This window comes from Zootoca vivipara, chromosome 6, assembly GCF_963506605.1.
Source record: "Zootoca vivipara chromosome 6, rZooViv1.1, whole genome shotgun sequence".
NCBI classification, from domain to species: Eukaryota; Metazoa; Chordata; class Lepidosauria; order Squamata; family Lacertidae; genus Zootoca; species Zootoca vivipara.
The window spans coordinates 72041335-72065170 of record NC_083281.1 but is presented as its reverse complement, the minus strand read 5'-3'; the positions used below and the strand labels follow the sequence as shown (position 1 = coordinate 72065170).

General features: G+C 45.4%; 2 protein-coding genes across 2 annotated transcripts; both read left to right on the top strand.

Moving 5' to 3' along the window:
• Positions 1–289: 289 nt before the first annotated feature.
• Positions 290–13485, top strand: YBX1 (Y-box binding protein 1). Its single transcript, XM_035119286.2, has 8 exons — positions 290–713; positions 3326–3389; positions 7171–7204; positions 9985–10074; positions 10249–10551; positions 10956–11038; positions 11139–11404; positions 13111–13485. Exons 1-7 carry the CDS (start codon positions 449–451, stop codon positions 11371–11373), a joined length of 1074 nt encoding a protein of 357 aa, XP_034975177.2. The 5' UTR covers positions 290–448; the 3' UTR covers positions 11374–11404; positions 13111–13485.
• A 5114-nt stretch (positions 13486–18599) lies between these two features.
• Positions 18600–22839, top strand: LOC118087196 (E3 ubiquitin-protein ligase RNF186-like). The gene has a single exon (XM_035119619.2). It carries the CDS (start codon positions 18988–18990, stop codon positions 19789–19791), a length of 804 nt encoding a protein of 267 aa, XP_034975510.2. The 5' UTR covers positions 18600–18987; the 3' UTR covers positions 19792–22839.
• Positions 22840–23836: the final 997 nt, after the last annotated feature.

The window sequence follows — 23836 nt, the reverse complement described above, 5'->3', positions numbered from 1 at the left end:
CTGGCATACTGTGCGAGGCAAGCAAGCGCATGTCACAACCTATCTAGTCTTTTTTCAGAAGAGGAGGGGGAAAAGAGGACTGGAGCCCAGCAAATGGCCGTGCGGAGCTTATGACAGACGGGCTCCCGGGGCCTATGTAATAGGCCCGAACGTTCAGGCGCGCCTCGACACCCCAATCGCTACGCGCGGCAACTGACTGACGGAACCCTACGCCCAATAGGCGCAGCACGGTGGGCGGCGCCTGCGGGGTGGCTAGCGAGTGCGCGCCGCCATTGTGGCCAGTTCGATCGGTATCGGGAGCGGAGAGCGGAGCCCAGCAAGCCCGGAGCAAGGGAGCAGCCCCCCCCCCAACGGCCGGCCCCCGAGTCACCATCAACACCGCGCGGGAGGCGGCGCTGCTGCGAAAGCCAGTCACCACCACCGTCCGCCGACAGACACCGGCGCCGCCATGAGCAGCGAGGCCGAGACCCAGTCGCCCACCGCCGCAGCCGCCACAGCCACAGCCGTCCCTCTACCAGCGGCGGCGGCGCCTGCGGCGGCCCCCCTAGCGGCGCCCACACCCCCGTCCCCCACAACCGCCATCGTCGTCGCTCCGGACGCCAAGCCCGGGAACGGCGGCTGCAGCGGAGGAGGCGGTGGCGGCGGCAACGGATCCAACGGCGGCGGCCTGGGCTCGGCGGCGCCCCCCGCCGGCGGGGACAAGAAGGTCATCGGTGAGGCTGGGGGCTCGGAAAAAAAGAGGGAGGGAAGGAGCGTGTGAGGGACGACGGGCGGGGGAAAGAGGGAGCGAAAGAGGAGGGTAGGGTGGGCGGGGCCTGCGGGCGCGCGCGTGTACTAACGGGGGCGCGGCTGAGCGACTGACAGCCTGGGCTAGCTCAGTGGGCTTCTTTCCCCCTTCCTCTCTGGCGCGCGCTTTTTATCCCCTGCTCTCCCCCCTCCCGACTCCTCACTCACGTTCCAGTTGCCGCCTCGTTGATTGGCTGAGGGTAGGCTGGTTGCTCGCGCGCGTGCCTTTTCTTGTCTCCGCCTCCGTTCCGCTCTCCCCTCCTGGATTGGCTGGCCGCGTTGAAGCTTTTTATTCCTCCCCCAGTTCTTCATATTCTAATAAGACCCCCCCTCCTCCCTTCAGGTCCGAGCGCGTGCCCCGGCCGTTGAGGCGCCTTGCCTCGCGCTCCCTCTCCTTAGCGCGCCTGCGCGGAGGAAATGTTGGTGGGGAAAGAGAAGGGAAGCGGCTCGTGCGAGCCTGTGGGAGGGGGCGTGGCCGAGAAGACGGCGCAAGATGTCCGCCACGCGCGCAGCCTTTGTGTGATTGCAGTGGGGGAGCCCTCCCTCCCTGCTCTCCATTAATCCCGGTTATCTGTTAGCCGCAGATTGTTCTGTGAGCATTAGCTGTGATGTTTCATATACTTGAATTTTTGGTACATTTTTAAAGCATGCTCCTGGGCCAAAAATACTTCCAGAGCTGCTTACAATCAAATCAAGGCAGTCCCAGCCCCGCAGGCTTACTGTTTTGAAAAAAATCATGATACACAAGGGAAGGGGAGAAATCTAAATTTAGGCACCAATTCCGGGGCAGGAGGTGTTTGAGGAAGCTGGACCTCCAGCAAAGCTAATGGAATGAACCCTGCTTCCTGTTCTTCCCACTGGTACAGCCTAATGGAATGGCTGCCCCTAGGTGACAGTTGAGGGGAGAGGAGGCATGGTGCCACTGGCATGTCACAGCAGAGCTGATGGAGTGAACTCTGCTGCTCAGTTTTCCCACTGCTGGAATGGTTACCACGGTGTGACAGTTGAGGGGAGTGTGTTGTGTACATAAATACTTGATAGTTTATTATTGCAAGTTTTAATTAAATTTGCTTGTTTTATTTACTGGGGTGCCAGTTTTAATATTTAAAAAAATTACCTTAATCAGGGATGTGGAGTAGATTCAGGCTGAGGGTTATAGGGATACAATAAGCTGCCTCTTGCCATGTCAGACTTTTAGGTCATGCAGTTCAGAATGGCCTACACTGACTGGCAGCAGGTCTCCAGGGTTTTGGGCAGTAGATGTTCCCAGCCTCACCTGGAGATGCTGGAGTTTGAACATGAGACCTTCCAGCTTCAAAAGGTGTGTTTTGCCATTGAAGTGTGAGTAGGAACAACTCCTTTATACTGAGTAACACTGAGCTCAATATTAATCTGCTGACTGACAGCAGCTCTGCCTGGTTTCAAAATGGAATCTTTTTCTGCCCTAGCTGTAGATGCTTGAGATTAATTCTTTGACCTTTTGCATGCTAAAGTATGTGCTCAGCTACATCCATTTTTTTCCTTTTTACACAAAACCACCAATGACAGCATTTCCCATGCCACTGTCCATTAACAGGTTGCCATCTTTTGAGTCTCCCCTTCCCCTTTATTTGTCCATTTTTAAATAGCCACTTGGTCTGCAGGTGGATCATGCTCCTTTCCTTGTGAAAAGCTGCATCTGTTTTCCACGTATCAAATGACTGTTCAGTGCACAAGAGCAGGCCAGTCTCTGCTTTGCTGCTGTTATTTTTGGGGGCTAGTTGGCAAATTTACAGAAATGTGCACATGATTTGATTGCTCATCACTTGATTATTCAGGACTTTGGGATGTCACAAGGCCCATAGGAGTCAGTTTTGAAGTTTCATTCCTGCAATTTAAAGCATTAAGAAAAGCGGTTAAAGTTTGTTTAAATTATACATATATATATATATATATATATATATATATATATATATATATATATATATCTTATTGAAAGGTATAGTGTAGTAAATGCATAGGAACAGGCTGCATGTTTTGTGAAGTTTTTTTAAATATTGATGGTGTCTTGTCTTCATTTCCTTTCATGTTTTCAAATAGATTGAAATACATCATATTTTAATTATAAATTCTATGTTTTAATTATTAATTAGTTTTTAATTATAAACACACATATATAGTGTGTACGTACACACACACACACATATGTAATTGCAGTATATATGTGCGTGTGCAAATGCAGTACAAAATTGTCTCAATAAAGACCCCTTGTTGCAGGTGAGAGGGTTGAGGGTACCTTGCCTGAGGCCATAAAACTGACCTCATGGCTAAGGCAACAAGCCTCTTTACTCATGTGTGACCCATGGCATCAGGAAAGTTCATCTTTTGGTCCATGAGAGCAGCAGCCATGATGTTGCAGTCCAGTGATAAACATCTATATGTGTCTCAGACCTTTTTGAATGGCCCCTCATTGTGTGTGTGTGTGAGAGAGAGAGAGAGTGAGAGGAGCATGGGGAGCATACATCTTAACTTGCAGTCACTCTTTCTTTCTTTTTTGTAGCAACGAAGGTTTTGGGGACAGTGAAATGGTTCAACGTAAGGAACGGCTATGGCTTCATCAACAGGTGAGAAGGGGCTGGATGTGATCGTTTTTTGAAAGCTGATTTAGGCTAGTGAAATACGCATTTTCACTCTAAAGCTGTCCTCTGAGTATCAAGCTAGATTAGGTTTTCCCAGCTTGATGCCCTCCAGCTGTTTGGATTATAACTCATGTCATGGCACCATGCTGCCTGGGGTTGATGAAATTTGTAGTTCAAAAGCAGATGGATGAAGGCTGAGCTAGATTTGTGCACAGGCCTTAATGATACTGATTCCACTCTGCTTCAGCTTCTTTGCTTGTATATCTCAGTGGATTGGTTTAGTACAGTGGTGGCCAAACTTGGCTCTCCAGCTGTTTTTGGACTACAATTCCCTTCATCCCTGACCAGTGGTCCTGTTTGCTTGGGATTATGGGAGTTGTAGTCCAAAAACAGCTGGAGGGCCAAGTTTGGCCACCACTGGTTTGGTATCTGTATGTGTAGACATTAATGTTTACTCACAGATGGCTTCTTTAATATGGTACCTTGGCAGTTCTTTGTAACTTCTGTCCTTCCAACATGTAAGATAGAGGAAGACTGGGCATGATAAATCAAATGTGAGCCAAGAAGTATGAAAAGGGAGGTGGACTATGAGAGAGAGAGAGCAGTTGGGACAGCAAAACTTCTAGAGTGCTAGAGCTAAACTGAGCATGACTCAACATGCACACTGTAACAGAGACAGCCAGATTTAGGAAATGATTATACTCCTTCCCTGAAGGCTAGTAAATACCACATGGTGGTTTTGTTCCTTTTGGGGTCCCTCAGTCTCAATAAGGAAATCAGAAATGAGAGAGAGTGAGAAGGCAAGTCCAAAGATGGTGAGGACTGTCCCCAGTGATAATAGCCATCTTTTACTTACATTTCCTGCTAATTTGCCTCTGAACATTGGCCAAAGCAGCACACAGCAAACCATACAGGGTAGTTGATTTTTATCTACAGATGTTCTTACAGACTGTGTGTATAACATACACACTTAAAATAAAGTGCTGCTAGCTGTCTGCCTTGGGTTGGGTCTACCTTGGGTTGTTTTTCAAATGAGGTATGAGTAAACTATGTTAATTAGATTCCTGGTCATTATGCCTAAGCCAGAGAAATGCCCCTGGGGCTTCTCTAAAATATACGTCAAATGAAAAGCATGTAGGTAATTAAAAAACAATAAAAAGCTTAAATGGTTCCTCCACCTCTGCCATACATGTGCCTTCTGGCAGATTGTCCACTTTGAGACGTGTAGGTGCCCTGCTGCATTGCCTGCCATATGATCTGTATTAAGGCCTCAGATTAGTGTGACTTCAGTTTATATGGAATTGGATTAGTTTTCCTCTTGCTTTTTCTTATGCCATGGCTGCAATTAAGTGCAGAGGCAGGGGGGCTGTTGCTGCCTTTGGGGACATTTCTCCACATCACTACAGCTGGCAGCACTAACAGTCATGTATGAAACAGTGGTTATTCTAGTACAGGGGTCCCCAGACTACGGCCCGGGGGCCGGATGCGGCCCAATTAGCCTGCCAATCCGGCCTGCGACGCCGCCCGCTCTTACGGCGCACAGCGCGGCAGCGCTCTTCCGGGTTGGGAAAAAAGCGCCGAAAATCCTTTGTGCGCATGCGTATGGGCCTCTCCCGACCTGGAAGAAGTCATTTCTGGTGCACTTCCAGGTCGGGGGAGGCCCACGCGCATGCGCACAACGGATTTTCGGCGCTTTTCCTACCCTGGAAGCGCGCTGCCACGCCAGTAAGCGCCCGTGCGCATGCGCACGGGCGCGCACTCCCCCGCCCGCCGCACGATCGGCGCGGTGGGAACCGGCCTAAACGCCGGTAAGTCTGGGGACCCCTGTTCTAGTATGTTTGGCCTCTATACAGGTGGGTCTGGTTTACCTCAGGCCAATCAGTTTGAGGATCTTAGTAGGCAGGACTGAAATGGGCCTTGCTAGATATTGATAGGCCCCATAAGTCATGTACTTCTGAATATGACTTGGCAGGGCCATGATATTACATGTGCAGTGTGGCAAAAGCGGACATACACAGGTCTTAAAGGCACTATGAGATATTTCAGGAAATGGCAGTTGAAATGAGACAGCTCCTGGTTGACGGGCCAAATCAAATGAGTGCTCACTAATGGTTCCTCATTATCCTGTAAAAAGTGGGGTGCCACAGGGTTCTGTCCTGGGACCAGTATTGCTCAACATCTTCATAAACAATATGGATAAAGGTATTGAGGGGATGCTCATCAAATTTGCAGATGACACCAAACTGGGAAGGGTAACTAATACTGCAGAAGGTAGAATCAGGGTTATCAGATTGGAAAACTGGGCAAAAACTAAAAAATGAATTTCAATAGGGACTAATGTAAGGTTCTGCACTTAGGCAGGAATAACTAGGTGCACAAATATAAGATGGGGTTACTTCTGGCTTTCCAATAGTGTTTATTATATTTTTTATAATAGTAATAATAATTTATTACTTATACCCAGCCACTTGTGAAAAGGATCTAGGGGTCTTAACATGAATCACCAATGTGATGCAGCAGCGGCAGAAAAAAAAAGCTGGTTCTGCTCTAGGCTGAATCAGTAGATACCCAATGTCCAGATCAAGGGAAGTACTAGTACTGCTCTATTCTGCCTTGGTTAGACCACACCTGGAATACTATGTCCAGGTTTAGGAAGTTGGGTGTGTTTAGCCTGGTAAAGAGGAGACTGAGAGGGATTATAGCAATCTTCAAATTTCTAAAGTGCTGTCACATGGAAAACGGAGCAGGCTTGTTTCCTTCTGCTCCAAAGGGTAGGACTGGAAACAATGGGTTCAAGTTACAAGAAAGGAGTTTCCAACTAAACATTAGGAAGGGTTGTTTGACAGTGGAACAGGCTTCCTCAGAAGGTGGTAGACTTTCCTTCATTGGAGGTTTTTAAGCATCTGTCAAGGATGTTTTAGTTGTGATTCCCCATTGCAGGTGGTTGGACTACAGGATCATTGGTGTCCCTTCCAACTCTACAATTCTGTAATTCTGTGAATTAATGTTGGCATCTGACTTCCTTGTGTAGTTGAAAACCTGATCAGAAATCACTCTCTGTACAAAGTGATTGTATTTATCCACATCACGCTTGAAAATCTTTGTCCTACTTGTAGCCCCACCCGTGTCCAGTCATAAACTCCACCTAGCTCATTCTGCTGTTGCAATACAGTGTGGTAGGGAAGTCTTCTGGCAGTGACTGTGTTTACATCCTGTAATCCCTCCTGTCCAGCTCTGTGACTACGTGATTGGGGAAGGGTTGATGACTATATTTGGTGCTTTGAGACATGTAGAAACCCTACCTGCTTTTATTTTGTTGTTCTTTTAATCTCTACTGAGAAAGTAGAATAATTCCTATTTAGTAAAAATAAAATAATATGGCATATATTGGAATATTCCTTTAATGTTTGTGTTCCAGTGTGAGAGTGTTTGTAAATCAAATATTAATGAAAATGTTTCTGCAGGAAAGGTCTGTCATTTGTCCAAAAAGGCATTTTGGCAAACTTTCAACTTACACCTGCTTGATCATTGTAGCCAGAATTGCAAGAGTCCGCAAAAAGAAATATGAAACTTCCAAGTTAATACACTCCCAGTATTTTTAGAACAAGAAAGTCATGGGTGTGGAGTGAGGAGTGATATGTGTTGTTCCTTGGCAGTCCCCCAATGCTACAGGCTGGCTTCTGTCCAAAATTGAGTGCCACTCCTTCCTGGAAAATGCTGGGTTTTTGTGTCATGTTTTCTGAATATGAAACTCCTTGTTTTACAGGAATGACACCAAGGAAGATGTGTTTGTCCACCAGGTGAGACTGTTTCTTTGTACAACAAGATATGCTGGATTTTGATGAAATGATACACTTTGTGCATTAGCTGAAAGGGGTGGAAATGTATCAGTTCTGTTGCTCTTGGGAGAAGTCAGTGTTGCCTCAGGACTGAAGTTATGAAGTGTGGTAGGGGAAGCCAGTTGACATAAGGTAGCCAAAACACAAGAGCCTATGAATATTCAACACACTGTGCCTGTTTGCCTACCTGGCATCTCATGCCCCTTCTCTCTTCATTGTGGTTTTCTTCCCTCTGTTCTTTGCCTGCAGTGCCTAAGTGGTCAGGACTTCCCTGCAGCCCACCCATGTCCTGCTTGTCCTCGGTTGGTCTTTATCCCTTTGCTACCTTACCTTTGCTTTTGCGTCCCACAAGTCCCACAATGGCTTATGCCTGCTTTTTGTTCTGTCTAATTTGGTTATTAGGTACTGTTAAGTTTTTTATAAAAAATAGCAAAAGTATTATTTGTTTTTATCAACTATCCTTGCACTCACAGGCTTTTGGGGACTTCATATTGGTTGGGTGCCAACCTTTTTGGGGACTCCTGCTTTTTCCTGTACACCAGTGACTGTCATTTATATGACCTGGTCTCCACTTGAAAAATTAATGGTGCTGCTTGGGTGCCTCTGCCAGGCACATTGGGGAGAATTCAGTGTAGCACTGCAGCAGCTGTTCTGTTCAGCAAATGCTTTTCAGTTTGCCAGACAGAACAATCCCCTTCTCCTCCTCTGTTCTAGGAGTCTCCCTTCCGAAGCCAATTTCAAGAGTATGGGGAGAGTGAGAGGAAGCCCCATTATGCAAGCAGAAGTCCTTCAGGTAGCAGGACCATTTAGTTGAATCCTGCTCCTTAAGGATACTTTTCTGTGTAAACAAAGAACCAGGGCGATAATTTGTCAAATATGAATATTTTTCTGGGGGTGGGGCAAAGCAGAGTGAAAAAAGAGAAGAAAACATTGCTCACTGCACAGGTTTCCTCTAGTTCAGGGGTTGGCAAGGTTTATCTTGTCTGGGCCAGATCAGTCCCGTGGATATCCCTCCGTGGGCCAGATCGCGTGACCGTGCGCGACCGCAATTGTTGACACATGATTTTTGGCATCTGCGCATGCGCAGACATGATTTCCAGCACCGTGGAAACAAGTCCCCGCACTGCACCGGTTTAGTGCAGCAAGCGGGTGGCGCGGCTTGGGGGCCGGTCAAACGACCTCCACAGGCCACTTCCAGCCCATGGGCCTTAGGTTGGTGACTCCTGCTCTAGCTGCAGTAGCAAGTGTGAGGCCATCCATTGTTCAGCAGAGAGCCACCCTCCCAGCTTTGAAGCTGGGCAGAGATTGTCCCACTGCTTTTATGGCTCTCCCCACGCAGAGGAAGGCTGTGGGTTCCAAATCAGGAAAGCCCCAGCAAACGGCAGCATTTCCTGCTATGAAGCAGGAATGTTTGGTGGGGGAGTGTTAGAGCTAGCTGCTGAAAGATTCTCAGGGTGCCTTCATCTCTTCCTTGCCAAACTTTTCCATGGGAAAGACCAGCAGTCGAGGGGCAGTCATCACTGCTAGAAGGTGCACAGAGCCCTTCCAATAGCAGCAGCCAATCAATTGCTTTCCCTACTGGCCTTTCCCCCAGAAAAGGCCGGGAGGAACATTTTGAACTTGATGAGAGTGGCTGGGGGGTAGTAACTAATTTTTGGCTTTGATTCAGTTGTTAAATTAATATGATTTAGTGCTCAGTTTTTGTTTAGGAGGAATGGAAGGAGCTATAGACAAATGTCTTATTCTTAATTCAAGGACTCTTAATTCAGTTCCAAAAAGCATGTATCATTCTATGGTGTCTGATTAAGGAAGGTCCTCCATTGCAGGGGTTTGGACTTGATGACCCTTGGGGTCCCTTCCAACTATATGATTCTGTGATTCTTTTATTCCTATTTGGGATACATTTCCATCTGTTTCTTGGTGGTGGATAAATGTCTCTTCCCTGGGTTGTCTGATGGCTTCCTTGCTGGGAGGCCTAAGTGGATGAAAGCCCTATGAGAAACAACTTGTGCTTTCCCCTGATATAGTTCTGTTTCTTAAGAATTGGACATTAGGGTTGTTAGTTGCAAGTGGGGTTAGAGGTGCTTGCTTATTCAGAAGCAGGGTACCAGGAATATGCTGTCAGCACTATTTAACTTTGCTCCTAGTGCAGCTGTTACTATTGACACTGAAAAGTGTTTGGTAAGCAAAACTATGAAGGTCAGTTTAATAGAGTGTGATCACATGAGTGGCTGAGAATTAAGGCTTCTGCCACTCAAAAAGGACAGAATTTGCTCTATTAGTTAGAGAAAGACTAGCTTATGGCACTCATGTGAGATTTTAAACTGATTGCCCCAAATTACGTGGACTTCTGGAAGGAAACTCCAGAATCACTTTAGTTAATTTTTTTCTTGTTAACGTCTTTGGGATAGAAAATTAGGGCTAGAAAAGGGACCTAGTAAACAAGAATGTACTTCCTATGAATCTCTGGCATGACTGCAAAGTCTGTGTGGCACATAGTTACTCCCAATGTTACCCTGGACAGTTTGCTGGGAGGGGACCTACCACACATTTTATGGCTCCTTCTATATGTTCAATCTTTCAGGATATACATCTGCTGTTGGTCTTTCATGGGTATATCACTAATCTAGAAAACTTGTACTTTTTAAATTTATTATTTATTAAATTTGTGAACCACCCATAGATCTCAGGGCAGTTCACAACATGTCTACAAGTCTAAATCTGAAATGTTCTTTCATTAGACTGCTATAAAGAAGAATAACCCCAGGAAGTACCTTCGCAGTGTAGGAGATGGAGAGACTGTGGAGTTCGATGTGGTTGAAGGAGAAAAGGTGAGGTGACTGTCCTGGACTGACTCCGGGGCTTTCCTGCTCTTTGGATCTCAGCTGCTGAGCAAGTGAAGGCCAGCCGCTTCCTTCTGTCTGGGGTGCAACGGGGAGGTTTCTCTGTGCTTGTGCTGGCACAACTGACACTTGCTCATGTTGTCTCTTGATGGTTATTTTTAGGGAGCAGAGGCAGCCAACGTTACAGGTCCTGGTGGCGTTCCAGTGCAAGGCAGTAAATATGCAGCAGACCGTAACCAGTACAGACGATATCCACGGCGTCGAGGTCCTCCACGCAACTACCAGCAAAATTACCAAAACAGTGAGAGTGGGGAAAAGAACGAGGGGTCAGAGAGCCTCCCGGAAGGCCAATCCCAACAGCGCCGCCCCTACCGCAGGAGGCGGTATCCACCTTACTACATGCGTCGGCCCTACGGCCGGCGGCCACAGTATTCCAATGCTCCTGTGCAAGGCGAGATAGTGGAGGTAATTTTTACTAACAGACAATTTATTGAGAGCCAGGTTTGTAAACATGAAGCTCTAGCCTGAATAATGGGGTCCTTGCCAGATCGGAAGCCAGTAGACCTGCCTTTTGTGTGCTGGCCTGTTTGAAATTCAGGTGGTCTCTGTTTTCTTAAGTTATATCTGCCAAACCAGAAAGTCACAACATTTTGGCATTTTTCTTTCCTCCCAGTGAAGCCATGTAATACAGCTTTATTTCTATTAAATTGAGTTGACCCTAAAACAATAATCAGTTTAATCTTGCTGTGAGTCAAATTCAGAATTCGTTACATATTAAAATGAATTGCTTTTTTACTGCAGTTTGTCTAGGGCGGGGTTTTTCCTAAAGGCAAACCACAACCCATCTTATCACCTCTTCCATCTTCCAGGGTGCTGACAACCAGGGTGCAGGAGAACAAGGCAGATCTGTCAGACAGAATGTGTATCGGGGTTACAGACCACGCTATCGCAGGTGAGTTTCCTCAGAGAGCATGTCCCGCCCTCAAGCGCTTTAAATGCTTTTGCCCCTAGAAGTGGGAGTAAGATGCTCACAGCTTTGCTGCACTTTTCAGGGGTCCTCCCCGCCAACGACAGCCCAGGGAGGAAGGCAATGAAGAAGACAAAGAGAACCAGGGTGATGAGGCCCAGGGTCAGCAGCCATCTCAACGTCGGTACCGCCGTAACTTCAATTACCGACGCAGACGCCCAGAAAACCCTAAACCACAAGATGGCAAAGAGACAAAGGCAGCCGAACCATCAGCTGAGAATACGTCCGCTCCCGAGGCCGAGCAGGGCGGGGCTGAGTAAACGCCGGCTTACCATCTCTACCATCATCCGGGTACGTGGGCTGCAATTCCCACCAGGAGAGAGGAAAAATGGGTCCAGAGCCCTGTTTTGTAGGCAGCTGGCAGGAATGTTGACGTTGCCCTTAGCTAAGCGCTTGAAACCTGCTAAATGAATTGGAGGTGGTGATAAAAACAGAATACAGCTCATGAGAAAGCCTTTAGGACCAACCACTGTACACAAAGGTGTAAACGAGATTTTGAGTTCCTTGGGTAGTAAGCAAAACAAAAAGGGGCTTGGGGTGGTAGTGATCCCCCCAGCTGTTTTAAGATGCCATGTGAAAGGAACCAAATGCAGTCTAAATTGTGAATATCTGAGTTGGACTTTTAGAAACCTTGGTCAAGCAGAGGTTAAGTGAATAGCCCGGAAGGGGCCTCACTGCTCTGTGAAGACTAGAAGAACTGTGTGTATGGTCAGGCAAAGTCATAAATTTTTGCCCACAACACGTAGAACAGTTTTCACCTTGACAGGTTTTGAGTGAAATTGGGAAGGGTGAGAGACCACAGAAAGGACATCCTACAGCTGAGCTGAAGTGTTTTGAATTGGCAAGGCCCAAGCAGCATCCAGTGGTACTCACAACAGGTGACAGTTGCAGGCCTTCCCACTAGTTTTCTAGAGGTCAAACATGGGAAGACAAAATTTATGGGAAATCAGCCAGAAACTCTTGGGGGCACTCCCATTGGATAGCTTGTGGTCTTTTTAGGAAAGCTTACAAGATAATCCTTACACAAGCTCTTTGAAATAAATGTTTGGAAGTCCATCCCAAAGGCTTTAACAGGATTTCCTTCAAGCAACTTTCTTGAGTTCATGTTTAGATGGTACTGAGTCCAAATGAGGCTTCTAAGAAGCAGTCAGTAGTGGGTTAAGACTCCTGGATCCTGGCCCTTGGAGAGCTGCCAAACCACATGTCCTGACTCAGGCTGAATCACAGCCCTAGTTTCTGTCACTCCACAGTTAAGGGCATTAAATTGAGTCTGGATTGAACCACTATAGCCTTCAAGTGGAGAATGGCATGATTGCATTCTTCGCCAGTTAGAACAAAAATCCTGCACATAGAAAATTAGCCTGGCAAGATGGGTAGGTTAGAACTTTGCTCCCAGGCAGTCTCCTTTTATATGCACAAGGAGTACTACAGTGCTGGAGGAGCATGCCACCCTTTAAGTTCCCCATTGTACAGGTGAAACTCGGAAAATTAGAATATAATTGAAAAGTGTATTTATTTCAGTAATGCAACTTATCTTTTTTTTTAATTTTTTATTTTTACAAATGCTTTCTTTTGGAAATTCCACAGTAATAAAACAAATAGTTACAATAATACAAAAAGAAACATCGCTATTACATTTCATTAATTACATTCCATTTATAATGGACCCGCCTAACGACAAATACTTACAATTACATCAAATAAAGGCTTGACATATCTTGCTCTGCATGTCATGCATCTATCTCATATATTGGTTTCACCTTTTAAGTTGCGTTACTGAAATAAATGCACTTTTCGACGATATTCTAATTTTCCGAGTTTCACCTGTAGTCCAAAGAGTGTTATGCATGATGCCTAGGTTTGGTTGTTTAGCTGAGATGTTGCACTATGTGGTGGTGATGTCTGAGTGGAGCCCAGAAGCCATCTGTGGACCTACGCTTGTGGGGTTTGGGTTTTACCCAGTATGGTAAGGCGACTTCTTGTTTTTCTCTTTGCAGTTTAGTCATCAAAGAAGAGAGAATATGAAATTTTAAAGAGAATATGAAATTCCAGCAATAAGAAATGAGCAGAAGAATTGGAACTGAAGACCTTAAGTGCTTGCTTTTTGCTGTTGACCAGATAACTCGAACTCTCTGCATTATCTATGCAGCATGGGATTTTTATTATTTTTACCTAAAGTGGTCTCCTTTTTGGAGTGACAAACATGTTTTTTAAAGGCCTGTTTTTTCTCAATACACCTTTAAAGGTTTTTAAATTGTTTCATATCTGGTCAGTTCGGATTTTTAAGAACCTCATTTTTAATTTGTATGAAATATACACCTGATTTTTTCAAGCCAAACTGCAAGCATCTCTTAATAAAGGTCTTAAGAATTGCCCGGTGTCGTGTGTTTTTGATTTAACTGATCCTCCCCACCCTCTCCACATATATCGTTTCAGAAGCTCAGAGGAGGGCATGTTTTCTCAAAAAACCAGACATTAATGTGTTGTGAGTCTGGTGTACTCATAGTGCAGAAATTAAACCACCTGGGATAAAGGCCTAGTTGGGTATTAATACAAAAGGCTCTGTAAAATTTGGGGTTGGGGTTTCTGGGGGAGAAAACCTGCTACAAATCAGAACACAGATAAATGGGGCTGAATTAACAAGGGATTTGAGATGTCGGGGCTTTTTGGACATACTTAAACCAAGCCTTTTCACTTCTTGAAGACTTGGGCTTGGTGCAAACTTGCCAGCTTCAGGTGCATCTTTGTTGTATCCAGGTGTTGGTATGTGAGGTGATTCCCTATATTGGGAAACTGTCAACTCTCTTAATCCTCAAGCAAGCTAGCCTCCCCTTGGCATACTGCATCATTTGGTTTGTGCAGGTTCAGCACGGCTGCACACATTGTAGGCTTGGGGTGGGGGGTCATTGTTGATGATTTTGGAAATAGCTTTTTTTCAAATGGGGCTCATACTTGCCAATGAGTTCTAGCACTCTGGAAGAGTTTCCCTAGCTCTTAACAACAAAGTATCAACTGGTCTTTTTAAATGCATATTCAGCAGTTGGAGAAGGAGGTTGCTTTATCTCATGCCTTGATAGCAACCTTTAATGTGGAGCTGAAAGAAACTCCTGGTGGCTGCTGATACTGAATTGGGAGGAAAGGGGGTTATTTGAGGAGGCAACAGCAGAAGCCCAGCAGACAAGCCAAGAAGATGGCACAGCATGACCAGTGCATCTTGGAAATTTAGAAATGCAACACACACACCCAATTTCTATTGCTTTGGGATACCTTTCCCCCAATTTTTTTCATTTATAATCCACATGTTGCATCCAAACAAACTAGTTTCATGAATTTCCTTTGAAAATCTACAGCGTCGCGATCAGCCAGGCTTTGTTGCAAATTGTAAAAAGGAATTTTGAGTGGAACTGTTCTTTTTTTTAAAAAAATCCAAAATGCTAGAAAATTTACCAGTTGCCCAGCTTCAAATGTTACTTTGCTTGTTCAGAGCCTGTCTGTGTATGTTGACAAAGCTCTCACATTCAGGGAGTAAGCCCTTCCTAAATGCAATGATATGAGGGAATGATGTTCACATGTGCTAGGGGGAACCCTTTCTATTCTGGTGGAGGACAGGCTGCTGTCCATCTGGTAGAGCCCCTGTTCTTAACCAAATGCAAAGAAGCACATATTGAGTAACTGCTTTGGAGTGCCCCTCCACAAGAGAGTGGCAGAGCTTTTCCAGAAATTGGATATTCTTGAGAGCAAACAAAATGACAAGCTTTACTGCATTTTTTGCACCATAAGACACACTTTTTCCCTCCTGGAAAATAGGAGGCTATGTCTGCGTCTTATGGAGCGAATGCATGGTCCCTGGAGCCAATTGCCCAGGGGCGAAAAGCAGATCGTGCTTGGTTTTTTTTTTTAGAAAGAGCTAAAGGCTAACAAGGGAAGGAGGGTGTTTAAAGGAACCCGCTCAGCAGCTGATTGCAAGAGATCAAGGAGGGAGATAAGAGAAGCTAGCTCCCTTCCTGGCCCGCCCCCTTGCCCAGGCCTCCATTGTTGTGTTTCCCCAGCTGACATGTGACTGGCTGATTAGATTGTCTGGAAACTAGAAATGGCTCCCTTTCCTAAAGAAGCTGCAGAACTATGAGTTGAACCCATAAAAACACGATTTTTTTCCCCTTTGCAAGGTAAGCTCAACAACTTCGAGCTGATCCAAAAAAAACCAGGGCTTTCCCCCTTCTCTAAAAATTAGGTGCGTCTTTTTGTCAGGTGCGTCTTAAGGAGCAAAAAATACAGCAAAGCTGTCAATGGACGAGTGAATTATGATCGATCTGGGAGCTGAATGCTGGCAAAAGTGAGTGTTTTCCTCTGCTGGGGCAAGGCTTTGTCACTCAAGTTCAGATTGTTAGTACCTGTAAGCCCTCAGCAACATGGTAAACATGGGATCACTTTGCCTGTGAAATTGCCTTACTCCATATACACTCCATAGTCAAGCCTAGCTAGACATGTAGACTGTTGACATGTGTTGTAATCTTTCTTTAGAATATCGTTGATTTCATGTTTGTTTTTTAAAAAAGTGTGTTAAATGGCTGCTTTTATCTGTTGCTATAATCATTCTACGGTCTCAAATACAGAATAAATGTTCATAAATGTATAACGCAAACACACATATAGAAGTATATAAACCACATGTCTGAAATGGTACAGGAGAGCAATCCTGAAGCCATTTTGACTCTCCCAAAGTGACCTCAAATATTTCTCTGCAAGGAGGAAGGAAATGGGAAAATCTTTCCAATTGTCTTTGGACTGTAGGGGCTTACACCTCCCTGCAAATACAGCCTGGCAAGGATCTGTTAGGCTGAGCAAACTATCAATATCTGTAAGAGATTCAGGAACGAAAGTATTTACCATCTCAAAGGAATGGCCAGGCTGCCCAAGAAAATGCAATCAAGTAAGGCATTATCAGGTATCCTGGCAGACAGGAGAGAAGCAACACTCTAAATTCTGCTGGAGATCACCTCCTTCTGTGATGTATGTATGATGTATTTTTTTTGGGGGGGTGGTCTTGGGCTACAGGGTGGGCAATTTCAAAAGCCTTTAGATGTGTTTGTGCACCATTGTTCTGAGTCTCTCCTACCTCCTTGCAATGAGGAGAGGGAACTCTGTTGCAACAGAAAAATAAAGATCTGTGTTGCTTTCTATGGATCTTGCCTCCATCAATTCATTCCTGACTGATCATGGACTTAGCCAATCCCCCTATTTTTTCTATAACACTATCTTTACTGGTGATTTTATTGTCTTATTCCACAGGTCCCTCCTTATTATACACATTTTTTTTTAATTCCAAGAGATTGTTAAGACATATGTGAGCCTCTATTACCCTTGTTTCTTTGCTGTTCATTTCCTAGTCCTTAATTGGTTCTAAATAAGATATGAAGACATGGCTAAGATGTTTCAGACTTTTAAGGGGGGGGAATCAAACAGAATGAAAATCATATCCAAAACAAAAGGCCATGCCCCAAGTTCCTTAGAAGGTTGGAGACTCAAAACGGGGGCCTTCTCAATTTCAGAAGTCCTTGTTCTTTCAATCAATGCTGTGTAATTCTCAAAGTGACCACTGGATGGCAGATGAAGCGAGATAACTGGCAGGAGAGAGAGGAAAATGGGTGGCAGAAAGTGAGTACTGTAGTACAGTACAGTTGGCTATACTGTATAAAGATATCTTTATTGTCATTGTCCCCTTGCAGGAACAACGAAATTACTCGGTTGCTACATCCACTCAGATAAAGCATTTCGCATAATCCAAAATTACAAAACCTAATTAAAAGTGTGCATGCACACAAAAGCTCATACCAAAATAAAAACTTAGTTGGTCTTTAAGGTGCTACTGAAGGAATTTTTTTACAAAATAACAAGTAAAATAAGATGACTTCAAAGTCCAGGCTTTCCATTTAAGGCCAAAATCGCTCTAGAGAAGAAACTGTTCCTGAGACGGCTCGTTCTTGCCTGCATTGTTCTATATCTCCGTCCCGATGGCAGGAGCTCAAAGAAATGGTGACCATATAGATTGGTTCTTCTGTCTCTGCCAAGTGGCTTCAGCCTATCCTGCTGCCAGCACGCGGACCCTGACAGAGTACCCCCAAAGCAAAATGGTGCTCCACAGAAAAAAGCTTGCCCACCCGACATCAGATCAGACACCTCAGGGTGTCTTTCTTGCAGAAGACAGGATGAGGTAGAAACTTGCGGCAAAACTGGCACCAATGTCTTCATTTCATTCTCTCACTTGGCTTGGAAACAGAAACAGCAGAGAGAGAGAAACTAGGGAGAGTGTGAGCCTCTCCATTCTCCTGGATCTCTTTTTGCAGAAGGGGGGGGAAAGGCAGGTCCCCGAAGATTGATTGTTCCCCCCCACCAGGAGTTCCCCACCCCCTCGCCCAGCCCCAGGGATCTTCACACTTCCGTTTGATCCACTGCACCTTTTATCATCAGCCAACTATTCTCGCTTAAACATTAATGGAAAAAATTGCATGCAGAAATATCGCATCGGAGATAAGCACAGTAGCAGTCAGGAGCCTCTGTTTTGAAAGTCCTCCAGCAAGGTGAAAATGGCACATGGCACCTGCTGGAGAGAGAGAGAGAGAAATGGGTGGCTTAAGCTGGGATAAAGAACCCTTTTCAGCCCGAGAATCACATTCCTTTCTGGACCCAGAGACAAAAGGGAGCAGAGCACTGGATGCAAATTTTACCTCCATGCGGTAGGCTACTTTCCACACACACTTGCCATCCAGGCAAGCCTTAGCACAGGGTTCAAGGACACATTCCAGCCAGGCAAAAACACTCACAGACCATGTTAAAGAAAGCTGGTGAGGGGGTGTGGCCTGACAAGAGGTCTGAGGGCCAGAGAGAGAGAGACCTGAAGGTCACATTTGGCCCTTGACCCTGAGATTCCCCACCAACATCCCAAGCAGGATGCTCCACCCCACTCCTGATACATGCATGAGTTTTGTATCGTTCAAAGACTACTTGAGGGTTTTTTCTTCTGCCCCTCTCATCTGCTGGCCAATCACAGCTGTGGACAGCAAAGCCAATCACAAACATGGCTGTGGCCGACAAGTCCTACCCTTCACCCTTGTCTCTAGTGGGGGTGGGTGTTGGACATCTAGGAGGCGGAGCCTCTCAACCTACCCTACCTCACCGGGTTGTGACCAGTCAGATGCTAAGCAACCGTATTGCTGCGTTCCTTAGGTGTCCACAGTATCTTTGCAAGCAACCCAGAGCAAACTGGCGCCGCTTCCAGAGGCGCCCTTGGAAGCCCCACCAGGCCCAGTGGTCACCAACCAGCACGGATACGAGCCAAGGAGGAAGCAATCTTTGTAGTTTGTGTGTCCCCACTGTTTCTTAGCTATGGAGCTTGGAGGGTGCGATAGGATCCAGCCTATCGTGATTCCTGTGTGTGCATGCTAGATAAGAGCCATAAAGCACTTACACATCAGAGAATAATAAAATATTGGTGGCCACTGATATGGACATTACATATTTTGATGACTGGGAGAATCAAGGGCAGAATAGTTTGGTGTTATTGCCAAGCACCAGGAACCCAGGGAGCTGTGTGGCGTTACTGATTAACACCCTTCTTGGCATTATTTTCCTGACGTCAACGTGGCTGAAAGTTAACTCACTAATAATCACTCATATCAATACCAGTAAAGCATCATAATTCTTTTTTCCCCCCTTTTAAGGGGCAGTGGAAACTGCAGCAGTTACTGTGAAGCCAGAGATGAGCGCAGCAAGATCTCATTCCTCCCTGCAGATGCTTGTTGGAAAGAGAAAGTTCCTCTCCTGGGCGAGCTAAAGAAGGAACATTCCAGGGCAAATCTCGGAAAACAGCGGAAGGAATGCAAAACACAGATCCCCCTGAAGAAGAAATGCAAAATACAGGTGATGTAGGATGCATGGTTGGAATTTCAGGCTCAGAGGGCCCAACCTCTCCTGTGGGACAACCCGACCTAGATGCCTCAAATCAACCGGCTCTGGATGCGAACCCGCCAAACTCTTTCCCTCCTCCAGACAGCCCTGCAGAGAAAGTGGACCTTGGATGCTCCTCTGCAGTCCCAGCCGCAGACACAGACTGTGTCATCTGCTTTAACCAGTACAGTCTTAGCAGACTGCCAAAACTTCTGGCTTGCCAGCATGTCTTCTGCGCCGTCTGCCTGAAGCTTATCCTGAGGAACAACGGGAAGACATGGGAAATTGTTTGCCCCATCTGCCGAAAAGCCACCTCCGTCTTTGGGGGCCTTATCAGAAGCCTCCGCGATAAGGAGGAAGCCGTTCTTGAGCCTTTGCCAAACCCTGGCTGGAATGCAGAGGGTCTCTTTCCTCTGGATGCTCGGAGAGGGAAGCCACTGGCTCGTGGCACTTTCCATGTCAACCCAGATGATGGCGGCGGCAGCAGCAGCGATAATGTCAGGGTGGCTGCCAAGAGGCTGGTCTTCCTTCTCCTGCTCTTAGCCCTGCTCGTGGCCCTCATTCTACCCATCTTGGATGGGGGGCTGCTGAAGTGGGCCATCTGCATCGCCATGGGCTGGGGACTGGCCTTAGCTGGGGTACTTTGCTTCAACCCAAAGTGGAGGTGCAGCAGCCTCTGTGGTTCTCTCCCGTCCTGGAGAAAGAGAGTGAGTCACATCACCTCTGTCGCCTGAAAGTTCCCTGCACTGCAGTTATTAAACTATGGAACCTTCTTCCACAAGAGGTAGGGATGGTCACCGACATGGATGGCTTTAACCTGGGCCCACTTGACCCGTGTGATTGCCTTACTCCATATAAGCCCATTCGACCATTTTGATCTACAGAACTGGCATTGTCACAGGTGCCACCTAATGCTTGTTTTACCTTTGCAAGAAATCATTTAGCACGGCAAAACCTACATTTTGGAACTCCCTGCCTATTGACATCAAGCAGGAGCCTTCACTGTACTCTTTTCAGCTCCTGCTAAAACATTTTTGGTTAGACAAGTCTACCCAGATACCTAGAATGTTGAAATGTGTTTTAATCTGTTTTTAGCTCATTGGTGATGGTATTTTTGAATGTTCCGTTTTTAACTTTTGGACTGATAATCTTATTATTTTATTCTTCTCGTACACCACTTTGTTTTTACAATTAAGAGGTTGTTGTTGTTGTTTAGTCGTTTAGTCATGTCCGACTCTTCGTGACCCCATGGACCATAGCATGCCAGGCATGTAGATTTTATGAGAAATAACAGAGCACCAGCCAAATTCATGGAGGATTAAGGCTACCAATGGCTGTGTTCCCCCTCCATTGCCAGAGGCTGCTGGGAATTACACTCATGCCATCCTTGCAGGCTTCCCTTAATGGGCATCTGGTTGGCTACTATGTGAAAAGGATGCTGAGTGAAATGGGTCTGATCCAGCAGAGTCCCTTCTTATGTTCTTAAAAACAGGCACATGATGTGTGAGATGGTTTGGGTTGCAAACTCCTTTCAGCTGTGCTGCGCTGGCTGGGGCTGATAGTCCAGAACATCTGGAGGGCACCAGACTGGGGAAAGCTGGTACACAAGGCCTGCTGGGTGCCTCTCGAATGGCAGTTAAACTGCCACAGTTGCTCACTGTTGCCATGGTGCTGGCAGGTTCCAGCTTTTGTATGCAGAGCAACAGCATCCCAAGGTGGTCAGCTATGATTGGTCTTCTGGTGGTCATTCCGTTCAAGCCCATTGGGATTTTAAGCCAATAGGGGGCTTGGACGTGTATCGGAAGCAAGTTGATTGGTTGTGGGCTACCAGCTGCAGGGAATATAAGGCCAGGATCAGTGCCATTTGGAGGTCACTTGAACTGTGAAGGCTGTGAAGAAGTTCAGCGAGGGACTTAAGAAGACTCTGGAAGAGGCAAGCAGAGGAGCCTGAAGCCAGGAAGGTCTGAGAGAGAGGAGAGGGGGTCTCCTGTTATAGGTTTGGGAAGAGTGGAGCCCAATGAATCAGCTGTTAGGCAAGTCATCTGAAGAAGCTCCTGACCAAAATGAAGACTCCTGGTGGTGACCTCAGGGAAGCCTGCCAGTCTTCAAGTGAAGCCCTCCAAGCATATTTGAATTAACTCAGGTAGAGTTGGGAATGGTACCTAGTTATTGCATAGCAGTACGTGCGCTCCTCTGGACTGATGGACTCCATTGAGCCCTGGCCATGCTGGCTGGGGCTGTTGGGATTTGGATTCCAAAATCATTCGAAGGGCCAAATATTTTCCATTCCTGGCTGAAAAGGAACAGCAGCAGACACCTAGCCATCTTCTTAAAGCAACACCAGCATTGCTGTAGCATCTACTTAAGGCAGCAATAACACATTGCATCTGATGTTTGAACCAGATTTACTTACCAGCAAGTATAATCTTATGTAGTATTAATAATAATCTTTAATAAATCTTAATATCTTCGTTTAACTACAAAGTATACATATCTGGTCTGTTTTCTCCTATGCCTAAATCCACAGGTACTGTATTTGTAAAAGGTAAGTAAGAAATATTGAAATAAGGTTAAAAGGGGGGGGGGTAAAGGACCCTTGGATGGTTAAGTCCAGTCAAAGGTGGCTATGGGGTTGTGGCGCTCATCTCGCTTTCAGGCCGAGGGAGCCAGCGTTTATCCACAGACAGCTTTCTGGGTCATGTGGCCAGCATGACTAAACCACTTCTGGCTCAACGGAACACCATGACAGAAGCCAGAGCGCATGGAAATGCTATTGAAGTGGATATTTTTGATTGAAGTATATATAAGGTGCATCATGGGCCACAATTAGGGGTGGAGGAATTCAATTTGGTCTACATTTATAAGGAAATCTAATTTGCACTTTTTGAAACATACTCAGTCCTCTGAAATGTGTATTCTCTACATTTTGCAAAGCAGTTCTCCAGCCAAGAGATGCACATGCTAGGGTAAAAAATGAGCTTTCATTAAAGATTAGATAAAATCTTACTTTCAAAGAGATTTGATTTAAAAAAAACCTCACGCACAAAATGATTTAAGTTTTTTTATTCATCAATTTTTTGACCATTTTTGAAATCACTGTAAGCAGATATAAAATTGAACCCGAGGTTTAGAGTCACATATATACAACATTATATAGGGTCATCAAACACACCAGGAAGCTTTTTTTAGCTGCAGTAACAGTATAGACGCCGCTAGAGGACGATGTTTTGCTACCTCTCTTGTAGGTTCTTTTCCCAGCATGCCCGGCAGGGTCTGCTGGCTGAGTTTTGAGGTCCCCAAAAGGGGCTTTTACCTTGCGCAGGTGTGACATTTGTATGCCCTATGTTGCTAAGAACACTCCCCATTGTGGAATGTGGTGTTGTGTCCAAATTTGATACGAATATATATAGAATTGTTAATACAATTTTATGAAATGGTAAAACGGCATACAAAAAAATGAAAAACGGTTTGTGTGTAACCTTTTTTAAATATTTCAATGGAATATACCTCATTTTAGTCATTAATAGGCAAAGGTTCATCCATTTGCGCTACAGGAAATAATTTTTGAGAAAAAAATGAAAAAGTTATCGCCCTAGTGCACATTAATATAATAGCATACAACCTTTTATAGAAGGGGAAATTGTTTTGCAAAAGTATGTATGTTAGTCAAGATTGCATACAGGAGAAATAGGCACAAAAATGCTGCTGAGTTTTCATGAGGACTAGTTTTTTAAATTTGCAAACTGAGAAATGATGAGTGCTGAGTTTAAGAGTGGAAAAGTGAGAAACCAAGAAAAAAAAATTGACAGATTTTTGCCGGCCTCAGTCACAATCCAGGACAAAAGTAGAGGCTAGACAGTAGGGTCTAAGCTACCAGACCTCCCCACCCACCCATGGGGACAAGCCCCTTTGAATTTGATGGAACTTATTTCTAAGTGTGTGCATACAGGGGCAGCCAGAGATGCTTCGATGCCTGAGAATGCCCCTTGCTGCCTCCGTGATAAGAGTGGGGTTAAACCTCTGCAAGGGTTTCTCCTCAAGGAAAAGTATTCGCTGAATCTCCCTTTCTGTCCCCTGGTGAGGCCTTGCAAAGGCTTCTCCTTGGTCTAGTTGGCCACTGTGGAAAAAGGATGCTGGAGCAGATTGGCCATAGGCCCGATCCAGCAGGCTATGTTCATATGCCAATTTCCTGTTCAGATATTTAACTTCTGGAGACCCTGGGAGCAGAGAGCTGAATCCTGAAGGAAACTCTTTCAACCCATATGAACAACATTTTAACATTATGAGTTATTGGGTTGTTTTTATTTTGATTACGGAGCCTACTTAGTGGTTTTATATTCTGATTTTATCCTGTGAACTGCCCTGAGACCTGTGGGTGGGTATAGGGTGGTATATAAATTCAATAAATAATAATAAATAATTTTACTGATGATCTGTTAATTAGATTATATGACTTATGCTGTTTAGGCTTTCAAAGATTAGCAGCAGCACCTTGTATTGTACTCATTAAAAAAAGGTCAGCAGCCAGTCCAGTTGTTAAAGGACTGATGAGACGTGATCCATTTGTCCACTCCCCTAATTAGCAGCCTAGCAGTTGTACTTTGAAATAATTTTTTTCTGGGATCTTCAAAAGAGCCACATGCATAAGCATAGCTGCCAAGTTTTCCCTTTTCTCGCGAGGAAGCCTATTCAGCATAAGGGAAAATCCCTGTAAAAAAGGGATAACTTGGCAGCTATGGCATAAGACGTGGCAATAATCTAGTCTGGAGGCTACCTGGT